General features: G+C 46.2%; 1 protein-coding gene across 1 annotated transcript in view; it reads left to right on the top strand.

The window, feature by feature from the left end:
• Positions 1 to 6,544: 6,544 nt before the first annotated feature.
• CAMTA1 (calmodulin binding transcription activator 1) overlaps positions 6,545 to 16,970 on the top strand; it is a gene marked incomplete in the record, with an annotated part of 220,140 nt that continues 209,714 nt past the window's right edge. The window contains 1 exon segment of the mRNA XM_087702256.1: positions 6,545 to 6,940. Within this exon segment, the coding sequence (XP_087558382.1) occupies positions 6,916 to 6,940 (25 nt within the window).

Below are 16,970 nucleotides of genomic sequence, written 5' to 3'. Positions count from 1 at the left end.
ATCAGGATTTTTTAGCGGCGAGACAGCTGGATGGATGGAACGTTAGACAGTCGCATCTCCATTGTAGCCAAAAAAAAAAGAGAAAGTGGGTAAGTGGGTTTGGTGGAAAAATAAAAAAAAATTAAAATTCCTTCCCTGCCAGGAAATTTCTCCTTCGTTCTCCGGTTGCAGAAGGGAAGAGAGAAAGAGAGAGGGGAAGGAGAGGGGAAGAAGAAAGAGGAAAGGAGAGGAGGGAATAGGGAGAGAAGGAGAGAGGGAAGGGGAAGGGGAAGAGAGGAGTAGGGGAGAGGAAGAGGAAGAAGGGAAAGGAGAGGAGGAAGGAAGGAAGGAAGAAGGGAGGGAAGTAGAAAAAGGAAGGAAAAGTAGGGTAAGCAAGGCAAATCCCGGATACGTATATTTTAACTCTTTATCTAGAAAAACAAACGTATAAATGCGATAAAATATAATAAGTATGAGAAAGTATACCTGTAAATGTATGTGAGAGATTAAAAAGAGAAAAAAAAACGTTTAAAAGAAAAAGAAGAAAGAGAGGGAAGAAAGAAGAGAAAAAAAGGAAGAGGAATTGATCGATTGATTGATTTGATTGATTTATTATATTTCTAGGAAGAGGAGGAGGAGGAGAGGGATGGGTTCAGGAAGGGCACGAGAGATTGCCCAGAGAGGATTTTGGAAAGAAAATTGAGAATATTACTGAGTTAAGGATGGTGGCGGCTCTCGGACAGCAGAGAAACAGTTCAATAAATTTCCCCCAAGGGATTATCAACAAGTGAGCCTCTCCTTCCAAATTTTCTTCTTCTATTTGGGGGGGGGGGATTTCATACACACCCCTGACTCTGCCACCGGTCTGATGTTATTGTGGAAAGGGCTGGTGTGTGTGTGTGTGTCCTTGTTGGTCTTTTGGGCCCGAGGAAACAATCCTTGTGGCTACAGAAAAGCCGAGGGGATCCATCCCACACCTGAAGACGCTTCCTTCCTCCTCGGTTGCCAGGCAAACAGAAAAGGTGGTTTCCAGGAAACGCTGAGAGCCATTCAGACAGGAGGATTGAGTCAGAAGGCTGAGATTAAAGGCCTTGGCACTTCCCCATCATTGTTTCCCTTCCTTCCTTCCCTCCCTCCCTCCTCCTTTTCCCATTCTCATCTTCCTCTCTTTCTTTCTTCCCTTTTCCCATTCTCATCTTTCTATCTTCCTTCCTTATCTTTTCCCATTCTCACCTTCCTATCTTTCTTTCTTCCCTTTTCCCATTCTCATCTTTCTATCTTTCTTTCTTCCCTTTTCCCATCCTCATCTTCCTATCTTTCTTTCTTCCCTTTTCCCATTCTCATCTTTCTATCTTCCTTCCTTATCTTTTTCCCATTCTCACCTTCCTATCTTTCTTTCTTCCCTTTTCCCATTCTCATCTTCCTATATTCCTTCCTTATCTTTTTTCTTTCTTTCTTCCCTTTTCCCATTCTCATTTTACTATCTTCCTTCCTTATCTTTTTTCTTTCTCCCCTCCCTTTTCCATTCTCATCTTCCTATCTTTCTTTCTTCCCTTTTCCCATTCTCATTTTACTATCTTCCTTATCTTTTTTCTTTCCCCCTCCCTTTTTCCATTCTCATCTTCCTATCTTTCTTTCTTCCCTTTTCCCATTCTCATCTCCTATCTTCCTTCCTTATCTTTTCCCATTCTCACCTTCCTATCTTTCTTTCTTCCCTTTTCCCATTCTCATTTTACTATCTTCCTTATCTTTTTTCTTTTTCCCCTCCCTTTTTCCATTCTCATCTTCCCATCTTTCTTCCCTTTTCCCATTCTCATCTTCCTATCTTCCTTCCTTATCTTTTCCCATTCTCATCCTCCTATCTTTCTTTCTTCCCTTTTCCCATTCTCATCTCTTCCTTCCTTCTCTCTTTCCCTTCCCCCTTCCTTTCCCTTTCATTCTTGCTCTCCATCCATATTCCTCTTCTTCATCCATTCACCCACCCACCATTCCTCTGATCTTCTGATCTATCTATCGATCTATCTATCTATCTATCTATCTATCTATCTATCTATCTATCTAACCTATCTATCATCTATCTATCTATCTATCTATCTATCTATCTATCTATCTATCTATCTATCTATCTATCTATCATCTATCTATCTATCTATCTATCTATCTATCTATCTATCTATTATCTATTATCTATCTATCTATCTACCTACCTACCTACCTACCTACCTACCTACCTACCTCTACCTATCCCTCCCTCCCTCCCTACCCTAACCCACCCACCACCCACCCACCCACCCATCCATCCATCCATCTATCTATCTATCTATTATCTATCTATCTATCTATCTATCTAATATCATCTATCTATCATTCACCCACCCACCCGTCCATCTCAGAATCCCAGGGTTGGAAGGGACCTTGGAGGTCTTCTAGTCCAACCCCTAGCTGAAGGCAGAGACCCTATACAATTCCAGACAAATGGCTATCCAGTCTCTTCTTGAAGACTTCCAACGATGCAGCATTCAAGACCCCAGGAGGCAAGCCCTTCCATTGGCTAGTTGATCTGGAATGACAGAATAACAGACTTGGTAGGGACCTGGGGGAGGGGTGTCTTCTAGTCCAGTGTTTTCTCAACCTTGGCAACTTGAAGATGTCCGGACTTCAACTCCCAGAATTCCTCAGCCAACTCCCAGCATTCCTCAGCGAATGCTGGCTGGGGAATTCTGGGAGTTGAAATCCAGACGTCTTCAAGTTGCCAAGGTTGAGAAACACTGATGTAGACTGTGGAGAAGGTCACATCCTCACACACGGGTCCATCAACATCTGGTAGAGCAGATCAACTCAACGAAAGAGACGAGGCAGAGAAGGCCACGAATTCTGCTTCTCTTCCTCTTCCAGGCACGATTCTCAGGCTGAAATATTTAAGATTTAGCTGCCTTCCTTCGGTAAATAATTGATGCTCCATCTCAGCTGCTGGAGAAGATCAACCCTGTGCATTGTTGACAAGCAGAACGGGGTCTTCCGAGGGGTTTGCTGGAAGTGAATTTGGAGCTCCTTGGGAAGGGGACATCTTGGGTTTTTTTCCAGCTCATGAACGGGGTTGCTGTCTCCCCCCCCAAAAAAAAGAACAGGCAGATCGGGAGGAAGGGGGCCTTGTGGGCAGGCAGGAATGGGCTCCAGGAGCTGTGGAGTCAGTTTTGATAGGGCAGAGGGTCCTCGATTTGCGACCGTTTGTTCAAAGGGCAAAAACAGGGGGCTTCCGGCCTGTTCTGGTGCTTTAGAGCAAGGGTCTCCAACCGTGGGGACTTGAAGGCCTGCGGACTTCAACTCCCAGAATTCCAGGATAGCTTTAAAAACTTGTGGATTCCCACTTCCTCCATCCTGTCTCTTCCTTTCTCCCTTTCTCTACCTTCTCCTTCCTCCCTCTTTCCTTCTTTCCTCCCTTCCTCCATCCTCTCCTCCCTTCCTTTCTTCCTTCCTTCCTCCTTCCTCTCCTTTCCTTCCTTCCTTCCTCCATCCTCTTCTTCCTTCCTGTCTCTTTCCTTCCTTCCTTTTTTCCCTTCCTCCATCCTCTTTTCTTTCCTCCCTTTCTCCATCCTCTCCTTTCTTCCTGTCTCTTTCCTCTCTTCCTCCATCCTCTCCTTCCTCCCTTCTTCCCTTCATGTCACTTTTCTTCCTTCCTTCCCTTCCTGTCTCTTTCCTTCCTTCCTCTCTTCCTCCATCCCCTCCTTCCTTCCTGTTTTTCCTTCCTCCTTCCTTCCTCCATCCTCTCCTTCCTTCCCTCCTTCCCTCCCTTTTCAATGTAGGAACTGCCTGACTTCCGACTGACAATGGGAGGCTCACTGGTCCTATCACCTGACGGACACGATATGCTGCTGTTACCTAGTACAAATTAAAGTTTATATTATGCAAATTCCCCCATTCTTTCGATTTTATCCATGTGGCTTATAAACCTGGAGGTTTGGGAGGCGGATAATTTAAATATTGCTATGGAGGCTTCATGGCACTGGATCTATTAAAGACGATGAAGAAAGGAATGAGTAGAAATCCATAGGAAGTTAAGCGAGATACGCCGTTGCTACAGGAACTGCATTGTAAAAATTATATTTGGGTTGTGGGGAAAGGTTTCCCAGCCCTCCTTAAAGTCAGAGAAGGAGCTGTTTGAATTACAAACTTTTTAGGGATACTAATTCCGTTAGAGGCAACAAGGGTAAATTTGTGTTTATCAAAGAGGGAATTACAAAGAGAGGATCTAATTATAAGATCAATATATTGTCCCAACTGCAATCAGTCGGTATTTATGCAATCACTATTTGCAAAATCTAAACTCATTAAGAATTGGAAATGTCATTAGAAAGGGGGGGAAACTTCAACCAAGTTTCGGATAACAAATTACGACGATCTTCTAAAAAGGCAACAGGGGAAATAGGACCATCATTTGGAAAAATCTCGGTTTGCGCTTAATTTATTTGATAATTTGGCGAGAGAAACACCCAGATGAGAAAAATCACACATGTCATTAAAAGCGACAAAGGCCAAATTTCACCTTTTTTAGGTTCGAAAAATGTTTTCTGATGGCATTTTGTCACTCAAAATTAGTTCCATATTAATCCGCCGCTATGCACCCGGTTGGGATTGTAGTTAGTCCTCAATTTACGACCAACACGGAGGGCCAACATTTCTGCTGCTAAGCGAGACAGTTGTTAAGTAGCCTTTGCCCCGTTTCACGAGCTTTCCTGCCGCAGCTGTTAAGTGAATCACTGCAGCAACCCGGTTGTTAAGTGGATCTGGCTTCCCCACTGGCTTTGCTTGTCAGAAGGTTGCAAAAGGGAATCACATGAACCAGACACGGGAACCGTCACAAGTATGAGTCAATTGCCGAGTATCTGAATTTTAATCCTGTGACCCTGGGGATGCTGCAATGGTCGTAAAGTGTGAAAAAACAGTCACTAAATGAACTATTCTATGTTTTATATTCTATTCTATCATATTCTATCCATAGTATCCTATCATTCTATTCTATTCAATTCTACTCTAATTCTGTCCTATCCGATCTTCTTTATTCTATTCTATTCCATATTTTCTATTCTATTCTATTTTATTCCATATTTTCTATTCTATTCTACTCTACTCTAATTCTATCCTATCCTATCTTCATTATTCTATTCCTATATTCTATTCTATTCTACTCTAATTCTATCCTATCTTCATTATTCTATTCTATTTCTATATTCTATTATATTCTAATTATATCCTATCCTATCTTCATTATTCTATTCTATTCTATTCTATTCTATTCTATTCTATTCTATTCTATTCTATTCTATTCTATGTACCTTAAATCCCCCCCCTCCACTGATGTGGGATTATTTTGGAAGGGGGGGGGAATCCAACTTTGTCACATTTTGCTCTTTTTATAATCACGAAAAGAGTTTTAGCAGACTATTTCATTCCCCCTTTTTCTTCCTTAATAGACGGTGGGAAGGCTGCTGATGTAATGTATCTTGATTTAAGCAAATAAAGAGCTTTGACCCAGAACCCCCGAGTTGTTCATAACAAGGCTGGCTGGGGAAAAAAATAGACCAAGGGGACCCTTCATCATCAGAGCCGCCCCAAGAATTCTTCACCGTTATTATTAATTTTTTAATCCTGCAGGGTTTGCTAACCATATTTTGCAATTAGAGTCCAGGGTGGTCGCAAAGAGGCATGACCTGAAATAAAAAAATAATAATAATAAGGAACAAATACTGGTTTTAATCAGAGAACCCGCATGCGTTCACGCGTTCACACGTGCAACGGGAATGCGTGCAGCTGCAAAAGGTGCATCCCCGGCCTTGCTGTGAAAGATGCACCGCCCTGCAAAATGCCGCTAAGACGCGATCTCTTCCCCCCCAAGCCTCCAACTGAAAGAGGGGGATCCCGGGGAATCTTCCCAATGACACGCGTGTCCGCCGGCCGCCACGAGACTCGCATTCCAGGGGAGGCGGGATCCCGCGGGGGTGGGCGGGGAAAAAGAAGAAGCCGCTGGCCAATCAGCGGCGCCGCTTCGCTCCGGCCCTTTCCAGGTGGCAGCTCCGCTCCCTCGCGTCTGGGCCAATCAGGAGCTTTGTTTAGGGTTAGCGGGCCGAGGAGGGCGCGGCTGCCTGTCAAGGCTGCCGCGCCAATGAAATCGCCCTTTGGGTTTTTTTCGCCCTGCCCCTCTGAGCGCTCGCGCTCTCCTTTCTACCCCCCCCTCCTCCTCTTCTCCACCCTTCCCTCCTCTGAGCCGCGCTACCGGTGCTCCCCGCTATTTGCGTCACTGACTTCTTCCCGCCTTTCGGAGCCTCTTCCAGCCGCCTATTGGCCGCCGGCCGCTGTCATCGCGCCGTCGCTCTCCCTCCGCCGCCTCCGATTCGCTACTGTCCCTCGCTCGGCACTAAAGAAGCGCCTCCTCCACCTTTCATCCTAGCTGCCCTCGCGCTTCCGATACGCCTCTCGGCCCCGCCCCCTTGTCAAGACCGCCCGTCTATAAGCCGGCGTGCTTGCCAGTCAAGGACCACCCTCTCCTCGCGCCCGCCTCCTCCCAGTGCCGGTTGGCTCACCTCGACGCCCATCCCGCCCAGCGGCCAATGGCCACCGCGGGCGTGTGTGAGGGAGCGTGAGGAGGACGAAAAAAAAGGCGGCGGAAACCGGGCCGTCGGCGGCGGCGAAGGCAGGGCCTCCCCGGAGGAAGCGGCGCCCGCCCGTAACCGCCGAAAGGGAAGAAAAGCCGGCTACGGGCCGCCGGGAAGGCGGGAGCGGAACCGGAAACGGAGGAGAGGAAGGGGCGGGGCCAACGGGAGAGGCGGCGACAGCAGCAGCAGCGGCGGCGGCGGCGGCGGCGGGAGCAGCGCGCGCGCCTGCCTGGATCCTGGTCGCGAGGAGGAGGCGGCGGAGGAGGATGTGGCGCGCGGAGGGGAAATGGCCGCCGAAAACAAGCCGGAAGGTGAGCTGAGGGAGCCGGCCGGGGCCGCCTTCTGAGTGTGGGGGGGACGAACCGACCGACTGACTGACTGACTGACTGTGAGGGGGGAAAAACCGGCGGGAACGCGCATGCGCGGCCCCTCCGGAATTGCCTCCTCCCTCACTCCTTATTCCTCCTCGCCTTCCCGCCCTTCTCTTTCCTCGCGGGGTGCGAGGGAGGGAGGGGGGGCTATGAGGCCTCGGGACCCCCCAAAGTTGGGAGGGGCGGGGCGCGGCGGGGCGCCTCCTGGGGAGGGGGCGGGGCCGACGAGAGGCCCCTCCTCCTTTTCCCCCCTCGCGGGAGGGGTTGGGGGCGGCCCGGCGTCGTTGCCTGGCGACCGAGAGACCCTCCTTCCTCCTCTTCAAACCCCTCCCCCCCGCCCAGAAAGTCCTCCCGGGTTGACTGGGGGGGGATATTGAAAGGGTCTCCCTCGTAGTTGGAAACCGCCCCCCCCCAAACCAAAGAGCGAGGGATCCCACTCCCATCCATTTCCCCCTCCCCCACTAAGTGCTCCTTGCCCCCCTGCCTTTGGCTGAGGAGAGGGTGGGATGCCGCCTGCAGGGGTCACCCGAGGATGGAGAGGGAGGGAGGGGGGGGAAAGAGAGGAATGGGAAATACCCCCTCCCCCATTTTTTCCCCTTTTCAGCATCCTCAACCTCAAGGGCACGTCCCCCTCCCACTCCCCCCACCGAGGTTTTAGGAGGGGGTGTGAATGCGGAGGAGGAGGGAAAGCAGGGCACTTCCTGGTAAGAAGAAGACGGGAGGGTCTTTTTGGGGAGGGGGGCTCAGAGAGGGAGGAAAGGGAGGGGGGGGCTACCTGCTGGCGCTGCGCCTGCTGGGTCTGGGAAGAGAGAAAGTGGGATGGAAACGTCCCTCTCGATTTAAAAATCCCTCTGAGCCTCTCTTGGGTCCCTGGTGCTCTGTGCCTGCCATCTCTCCCCCCCCCCCCCCAAAAAAAAAAAAAAAAGCCTGAGCTGTGCAGGAATAATCTGGGGTTGGACGTGACTTCCTAGATGGAGAAGAGGAAATAATTGACATTGATGCAGCCTTGTGCGTGTTTTGTAGATGCATACATACGTGCATATATATGGATGTACGTGTAGATGTGTGCATAGTGAGTGTTGATTGTCCATATCTATCATCTATAAATCTCAGTATCATCTATCCATTCATTTTTGTCTATGTCTATCATCTATCATCTCTATCATCTACCTACCTACTTCCATCCATATCTATCTATCTCTATCTATCTGTCTGTCTATCATCTATCATCCATCTATCTATCTATCTATCTATCTATCTATCTATCTATCTATCTATCTATCTCTTTCTATCATCTCTCTTTCTATCAATCTATTCATATATCCTGTCTGTATCTTGTCATCTCTTTCTCTGTATCCATCCAGACGCACGAATGCATACACGTATATATACACCCACATGCATATATATATGTATACAGCTACCCAGACAGGATTTTGGGATCATGACTGGCCTACATTCAGTGCTTTCAATTTAACACCTTCCTTCCTTCCTTCCCTCCCTCCCCCGCCTCCCTGTCCATAGAGCTGCAAGCCTAAAGAGAACAGGGACCGACCCCTCTGATTTTATTGCGGCTGCCTCTTGTTTCTGGCTGTAAATAGTTGAGAGAGGAGCAATATACGGTCACGGCGGCGCCTCCATTTCCCAGCCACCCTGAGAGCCGCCACGGTCTTGGTTCTCCCACACGTATGCCAGCCACCCTTGCCGGTGTGGCCTAAATGCTGCTGAACCGTAGGTGGCCTCTAGTTGCGCACCTCACTTGTTGGCAAGGTAGCGGTGGTCTTGGCCACGTCTTACATGGAGGGTTGGACCTGTTTCCCCGAAGGTATCCTTGCACACTGGGAGTGTGGAGTCAGCTTGTTCAGCGAATGCTGGCTGGGGAATTCTGGGAGTTGAAGTCCAGACATCTTCAAGTTGCCAAGGTTGAAAAACACTGTTTTAAAAAATAACCAAAACCGGACGTTGATAATCCTGGCTTGAGTTCCTGCCCTCTGCAAACCTGTTAAGAATCCCTTCGGCTACTAAGAGATTTCTGGGAAAGGCTTTGCAGATTTCAAGACTGGATGTTTTTCGCCAGTGCGAGAACATAAGAGATGAGTTGAAGGACTAGCCTGGCGCAAGGCAATTTCACACGCGACGCTGCTCCTCAGAGAAACTTAAGAAAGGTTGTTAGCCACCCCTGCCTCTTCTTCATACTTCCCGTACTAGATCCCATCCGAAAGGGCCTGGGAGGTGGTGAATGCTTCGTTGTTTCCGAAATGTTTTTAAAAAACTGTGAAAAATTCATCATCTTGTGCTTTTCAGTGGGGACACAGAGGTTGCCCCATTGAGCAATATTTCCATCTCCAAAGTTAAAAGAGCTGGGGGGAAAAACAACACCCCCCTCTCCCCGTCGTCATAGATGGGCTCAATCCAAGGCTCGTATTTGTCCTTGCATGCCTCCTTTCGTCTCACCTACGGGGCAGCGCTGTGTATTTATAACATCTTCCTGAACATGTTTGCGTGAGTCGCCGCCGCCTGTCCTACAAAACATTTGCACCGAGCGTTGGTGAAGGAGGAGGAGGCTCCACTCTTTCCCCAGTTCAGGAGACGCGTCGACCCAAGACGCTTTTAGAGCGTTTGAGAGAGGACTGGAAATAACCAGGAAGGTGGTAATGAAAACAATACGGTGGGGACATCGTACTCATCGCACAACCTCCTGGCCTCTATTTCTGCTGGAGATGATGGGGCTAGAGAAGGTCAAGATAGCCGATGGGCCATCAAATGCAAATATATATGTAGCTGGGCTGTGAAAGTCATAAGCGGCTGTGGACTTGAAGTCTGTTTGTTTTGGATATTGGAAAAAAATATTCCTTTTCCTGAGAAGTGTTGTCGTTTCACCGAAGAAAATACCGGGGGCAGGAGAGGGGAAGCTTTATAAAATGAATTTGTCATGTACTCTAATTCACATCTCTTTCTTCAGTTTGGTCCCGAGTCCATTTTAGAGATAAGCTTTGATAGGAATGCAAAGCTTCCTGTTAAAATGACGTACTTTCTCGGCACACAGTCAATAAACGGAGCCCTATGTTTTTTTTAGGGGTTTAGGGACAACATTACATAAATGGAGGCATTTTTGTTGCATTCTTCCAAACCTATGAAACTCCGGTGTAAAAATTGAGACTGGTGCAGTGCAAGTTGGTCTTCGGATGAACGTAGGGGCAGGTCATCCTCAGCTTTTGTGGGTGAAACAGGTAAATCCTGGGACGTTCTAGGTGAGATTTGCCCCCAAAGAATACAGTTTTTGGGGATTCGGAATCCACTGCTTCTAGCTCCTATCCACAAGGGGGTAGTGATGTACTGCTGGAGATAATCTGTAATGGAAATATTAGGAGATTCCTTTAAAAGAGAAATACAGATCGAGGTAGCACATTTGACTGCTCACTTGATGGCTTTTTAAAAAAAGAAGTTGGTAAAGGAAAACCTTTTAAGGGGTTAAAATGTTAGGGGCTTTATTCAGCTGTGGAATGGTCCTCCTCTGTCTGACGACACGAATCCACGTACATCATTTGCCGAGTTGTCAGTTATCACCCGAGCTGCTTTTTGGTTGCATCCCGACTTCTAAAGTGATAAAAGGCGAGATGACTTTAGGGGCAAGATGGGTCCAGACTTCATCCTGAGGGACGTAATAGTAGAGCACTTGTAACAACTAGGTGGTGCTTATTTCTGAGATTAAAAATCCGGGCTCATATCTCTCTGTCTCTCTCTCCTCTCCTCTCCCTCTCTCCTCTCTCTCTAATCTATCTATCTATCTATCTATCTTTCTATCTATCTATCTATCTATCTATCTATCTATCATCTATATATATATATACACACATACACACGTTTTGATTTTACAGGCTTTTGCATCACCTTATGAAGAATGTTGTTGTCTTGTTTCTGATCTTGGCTAGGACCGAAAAAAAGATTACTCTACTTTTAATACCCGCCATCAACTTTGGCAGTGAATAGAATCGCCCTCAAGTGCAGATTTTACCCGACGTTAATGCTAACTTGCATGGCTCTGCCTCCCAACTCCCTACCTCCGTGAATAACGTACAGATGAGTATTAGGAGATTAAAGTGATAGGATGGGGACGGCCGTTCAGAACTTTTCGCAAGGTTGAGAATGTCCTCTCTGCATATCCAGCAAACGTTTTTTTAAAAGAATAATTTCGAGTCGCCGCTTTTGATGCCTTTAATTCGTTATTTCTGACCGTCCACATGACTGGCTCTATATAAGGTTTCAGGATGTGCATCTTGCAGTAAGAATGACGTCAACTGGGATAATATTGCCGGAACAGGATAGATGACGGTGGTAGATTTAATCCCTTCCAAGTTTAGACGCTTGGTTGCCTCCCCCCCCCCCAACTTTCCGGTTGCAAAATCATTTTGTGGTGCGGTAAAAATGGAGTCTGCCTTGCTGATTTCCTGGGCTCCATCCGTGTAGTTTACTCGGTCACAGAGTAGGTAGTCCTTGACTTAAAACCCCAATTGAGTCTCAGATTCCCGTTGCTAAGCGCAGCATTTGTTAATTGAATTCCCCCCCTTATACGACCTTTCTTGCTGCCGTTGTTAAGTGAATCCGTCTTCCCCATTGACTTTGCCTGTCAGAAGGTCGCAAAATGGGATCCCGTGACCCCTGGGACACTGCGACCGTCATAAATATGAGCCAGGTGCCAAGCGTCTTGAATTTTGATCATGTGACCACAGGGATTCTGCCGAAGTCGTAAGTGTGAGACACGGCCATGTCACCTTTTTCCCAGGCCGTTGTGACTAAACGAATCGTCGTAAGTCGAGGACGAGCCGTGTCCAGCTGGTTCCCGCAGATTCCTCATCTTACGATATATCTTATCTCTCTCCCGCTAACAACCATCTGAAGTGTCCCAGCGTGGTTTTTTCCCCCTCCCCCATTCCTGGCAGCTGTAAGCACCGGTAGTAAAATGAATTTGAAGGATGGTATTACACTTACAAAATAAGAGAGAATAAAATCCTTATGAACTTTATTTCTCAAGTACCCTCCGGGCATGCTATGTTCTCATTACTTTTTTTTCTCCCCCCCCTTCTCCTCCTCCTCCTGTACCTGCCATATTTCAAGTTCTGCTCCTTTGAAAGAGAGAGAGAGAGAACATCCTATCCTTGGTACGGCATTATCTTTCCGTGGCTAAACGAAACCGGGCTTGCTGCACATTCTTAAAAACGGGCCACTCCGTCTTGGATGAAACTCGGGGTGTTCTAGACGTTGGGCCACTCTGTTTCCTCTACACGTGATAAATATTTGCCGTAATTGCAGCGAGCCGGTCTTATTTACGAACGCTCTCGTTCCCTCTCTCTTTTTCTGGAAGAATAGTGTGTTTACTACTTAATCATCAGATGTCAAAAGTATACAAGGAGTCGTTTCTCTTTTAATGGCCGTGCAAAGGCCAAGTTTTCACTGGTGGTTTATGCTGTCCTGGTTAACTTACGGAGTGTCAACTTTAATAACCTCTGGACTTCATGAAATCCAGTGGCCTGGCTCTCTCTGTATACGGGACCTGTTCGTTCAGCAGCCGAAGTTACGGCGGCAGTGGAAAAAAGTCCTCCCACTTATGACCTTGAGGTCACGTGATCAGAAACCAGTGTTTATTTACAGTGATGGCCGCATCCCAGTGTTGCGTGTTGCCATTTGTGACATTCCCAGAGAGTGTCCCCACAAGCCACAAGTCAATGGGGAAGCCAGATCCATTTAATGACTGCGGCAAACTGGCCACAACTTGCTTAACAACCACGTTGAAAGCTCTGGTCTTAATTCTGGTCGTAAGTCGTGGACTATCTGTAACTGCTACACTTTGATCAAGTCTGTCTGTCCATCCATCCATCTAATCTATTTATCTAATCTATCTAAATCAGTGTTTCTCAACCTTGGCAACTTGAAGATGTCTGGACTTCAACTCCCAGAATTCCCCAGCCAGCGAATGGCTGGCTGGGGAATTCTGGGAGTTGAAGTCCAGACATTTTGAAGTTGCCAAGGTTGAGAAACACTGATCTAAATCATCTGTATGTCCGTCCGTCCATCCGTCCATCCATCCATCATCAATCAATCAATCAATCAATCAGTCAATCTAATTACAATATTCTATCAGTATTCTATATACTGTAGTCAATTCTATAGATGTCCTTGACTTACGACCGCAATTGAGCCCAGCATTTTTATTACTGAGTGAGACATTTTTTAACCCGAGGTTTGCCCCGTTTTACGACCTTTCTTGCTACAGTTGTTAAGCGAATCCCTGCAGTCGTTAAATTAGTCGCACGGTTGTTAAGTGAACCCGGCTTCCGCATTGACTTTGCTTGTCAGAAGGTTCGCAAAAGCGGATCACATGACACCGGGACATTGCAATACGAGTCAGTTGCCAAGTATTTGAATTTTGATCACATACATGACCACCGGGATGGCTGCGACAGTGTTAAAAAATGGTCATGTCCTTTTTTTAATGATTTGGAGTCATTTGATGCTGTTACAGAGCCCCTTTAGGGGGCTAGGTGCTTATCAGACCCTAGTTAAGGGGGGGGGTTGCGCGGAAGAGACATTTCTGTAGAAACACAACAGATTATTCTTCTCCCATTTTCATGGTTAAGAACTTTTGGATATTTGTTCAAGAAAAGTACCTCTGTGCCCGAAGAGGCTTCCCTTGAGCGTTAGGTTGAGTACGTGACGTTCTGATTTTTATTTATTTTTTGCCTCAAATGTAATACAAGTATTGAAATGATTTAAAGCAGGACTTTGCTGTCATCATTTCTCTCCCCCCCCCCCTCTCACACACACACACAAATGAAAGGAGAAGCTTTAACTGCAGCTGCTGGCATTTTCTGCACCCCTTCTCCAAACCATCCACTTCCTGCTGCATTTTTTTTTTACAAGGGATTTTTCAACCACCCTAAAATGCACTTTTGTTGTGGCTTCTGCAATGTGCATCATGTGGGGCAGTTTATTTTCGAGCAGGCTGAAGTGTGGATTCTTGGAAGATAAGCATTGTGGTGTTTTCGTGGGCCCTTTGGCCTTTTTTTTTTTTTTTGAGCTCTAGCATTTTCTAGATCCAGCATTTCCTCCCATCTCTCCCAGTGTGGCCCAAGCAAGCAACACGTGGACGAAATCCCCGGGGTAGACTTCATGAGTTAAAAAACTCCGTTCCTAAGCGGGCCTGTTTGTTAGGCGGGTGTAGCATTTGGGGGTTTTATAAGTCGTCCTCGATTTACCACAATTCATTTAGTGACCATCTAAAGTTACTGGGTCGTTGGGGGAAAAAAAGGGGAGTTATGATTTTTCATAATCATAATTTTCAATAATCACCATTTTTTCTCATTTGCAACCATTGCAGCATCCTCAGGTTCATATGATCAAAATTCAGAGGCTTGACAACCGACTCATACTTATGACCGTTGCAGTGTCCCAAGTCACTGCACGTGATCCCCTTTTGCGACCTTCTGACAAGCAATGCCAGATCCGCTTATCAACCACTTAACAACCACGTTACTAACTAAACAACTGCATTGATTCACTGAACAACGGTGGCAAAAAAAAAAAAGTAATGGGGCAAAACTCACTTGAAAAATGTCACGCTTAGCAGCAGGAATTTTGGGGTCAATTGAGGTCGTAAGTCGAGGACTACCTGTGCCTTTGGGTGTCTAAGAGGAAAAATAATACACTGTGCTTGGATGCGAGGGGTAGTTTAGATGTCACGGGACTGCCCTTGCCTGGTGAGTAGATTTTCTTTTTAAAACAATTGAATATCATAGTGATTTGAGAGGGAGTTTGTTGCCTCTCTTCTGTGGCAAAAGAGAGCAGTTGCTTTGGAAGATGGAAGATTTTTGTGGCCATTTAAAGCTAAGGAAGGATGCAGGCTCTTCTAGAAACCGTAATGGTAACCAAAACTACTTTAAAGGGCTGAGGATTTGACCGGCTTTTGACAGTGTTTGATGAAAGAAATAAATATTAGGACGAAGCAGTTGCCTGGTGTTCAGCTGAAGAAAGAAACCTCAGTGTGTTTTCCCGGGATCACAAGGGGCAGGTGTAGAGGGACAGCCGTGGGAAAAGAGGTGGCTGCTTTAAAGGGTAGTTTTTGCTTCAAAGCCCCCTTTTTGGAATTCAGTCCAAAGCAGTGCACAGCCGTACTGAAACCTATGGAGGTTTTAATTTAAAGGCGACAACATTTCTCTCTCTCTCTCTCTCTCTCTCTCTCTCTCTCTCTCTCTCTCTCTCTCTCTCTCTCTCTCTCTCTCTCTCTCTCTCTCTCTCTCTCTCTCTCTCTCTCTCTCTCTCTCTCTCTCTCTCCCTCCCTCCCTCCCTCCCTCCCTCCCTCCCTCCCTCCCTCTCCCTCCCTCCCTCCCTCCCTCCCTCCCTCTCTCTCTCTCTCTCCTTGTGTTACTTGATGCACAGTTGTTGGAAGAGGCCCTCGCGCACGCTTGGAAGAGAATTTCTCCTGATTATCTGATTTGAGTCCTTTCCCAACTACAGAATGGATACCAGCGAAAAAGCCCTGAACTCTGACGCTATTGACAGCTCCAGATGTCAAATCATTGACAGAAAGATCTCCAGGGCGGAATGCGATGGTTAGCTGACCCGCCATCCGTCTTTTTTTTTTAACCTGGTTTGCAAGCTTGCAGAAAAGGGCCCCCGTTCAAACCATAAATAGCTTTTAGAGAAGGGAAACGGTTTCTTAAAAAAATAAAATGAAAGTGTGCTCTTTTTAGGGAATGGAGTCTTTGCCGTTTGAATAAGTCCGTCAACTTGGCTGTGCGGTGTTTGGATTCTTCAGATCATTAAAGCAGCCTTGTCTTTTGTGAGGTCGATGCGGCTGTGTTGATGGGCGCCCAGGGCTTCGGCCCACGCACAGCCTGTTTGCTGCTGCTTTCCACCATTGTAAGAGAGAAGCGTTATTCGCCTTTAAGTACAGGTAGTCCTCGATTTACAACAATCCACTTAGTAACCAAAGTTTCAACGTCCCTGGAAAACGTGTCATTTTTCACACAGCCATTGCCACATCCCCGTGATCAGATGCTCAAAATTGAGGTGATTGGCCACTGACTCATAGTTGCGACCATGAGACTAATTGAACAACTGCAGCGATTCCCTTACTAATTGTGGAAGAAAGGTCGTAAAACGGGGTAAAACTCACTTAACGACACAAATTTTGGGCTCAGTGGTGGTTGTAAGCCAAGGACTACCTGCAAAAGGCTTTGAAGATGTTTCCTATCACAGAAGGGCTAAGCTATTCGAGGTAACATCCGACAAGGAAAGATTTGAGTTGATGAAATTATGCAATAATATGGCTGTAGACATCTTACAAATTATTAAAATGCAGGAATATGCGGTCGATAGATAATTGATTCAGTTTGGACCAAGGAAAACTTCGTTTGCCGTGCTTTGCATAAGTAACTTAAAGGATTCACCATTACCAGATACAGAGATTGATATTTAAGAAAATGAGAGAAATTCTTGGCAGAGGAGGCCTAATTAATTGCTCTCATCCAAATCCCAAGTCGTGTCCCAAATAGATTGCAATCTAATTTGCCACATTTATCTGACTTCTGTTTAGTAAATCAAACCAACAAATACCCCAAAAAAAATAAAAAAATTGCTATCTTAATTTCCTGCGCTGTATAAATTTCTCAGAAACACCTTTCCATCATCCGGAACTATTTGAACTGAAATTCTGAACGAGCAAATAGCATGCTTTAATACAGCTAAAGTACTTTAAAAAAAAAAAAGCATCACTTCGAAATTATTATTAAACCGCTTGTAAACACTTTAAAACCCAGGCAATTCATTACATTTGTTCACGGGGAAATAAATACTTTTAAACCTTTTAACTGTGGCGTGCCCAAAGAGCTGCTTGTGTTAAAAAAAAAACAAAAAAACCTGAGATACTTAATAGATAATGCTAATGGTTTTAAAACGTTAATTACAATTTGAA

The sequence above is a fragment of the Thamnophis sirtalis genome, unplaced genomic scaffold (genome assembly GCF_051295495.1).
Source record: "Thamnophis sirtalis isolate CommonGarterSnake01/CBP01778 unplaced genomic scaffold, rThaSir2_p1.2 scaffold_15, whole genome shotgun sequence".
In the NCBI taxonomy this organism is placed as follows: domain Eukaryota; kingdom Metazoa; phylum Chordata; class Lepidosauria; order Squamata; family Natricidae; genus Thamnophis; species Thamnophis sirtalis.
The sequence above is the reverse complement of the archived record's forward strand: the minus strand, read 5'-3'. Positions and strand labels throughout refer to the sequence as shown.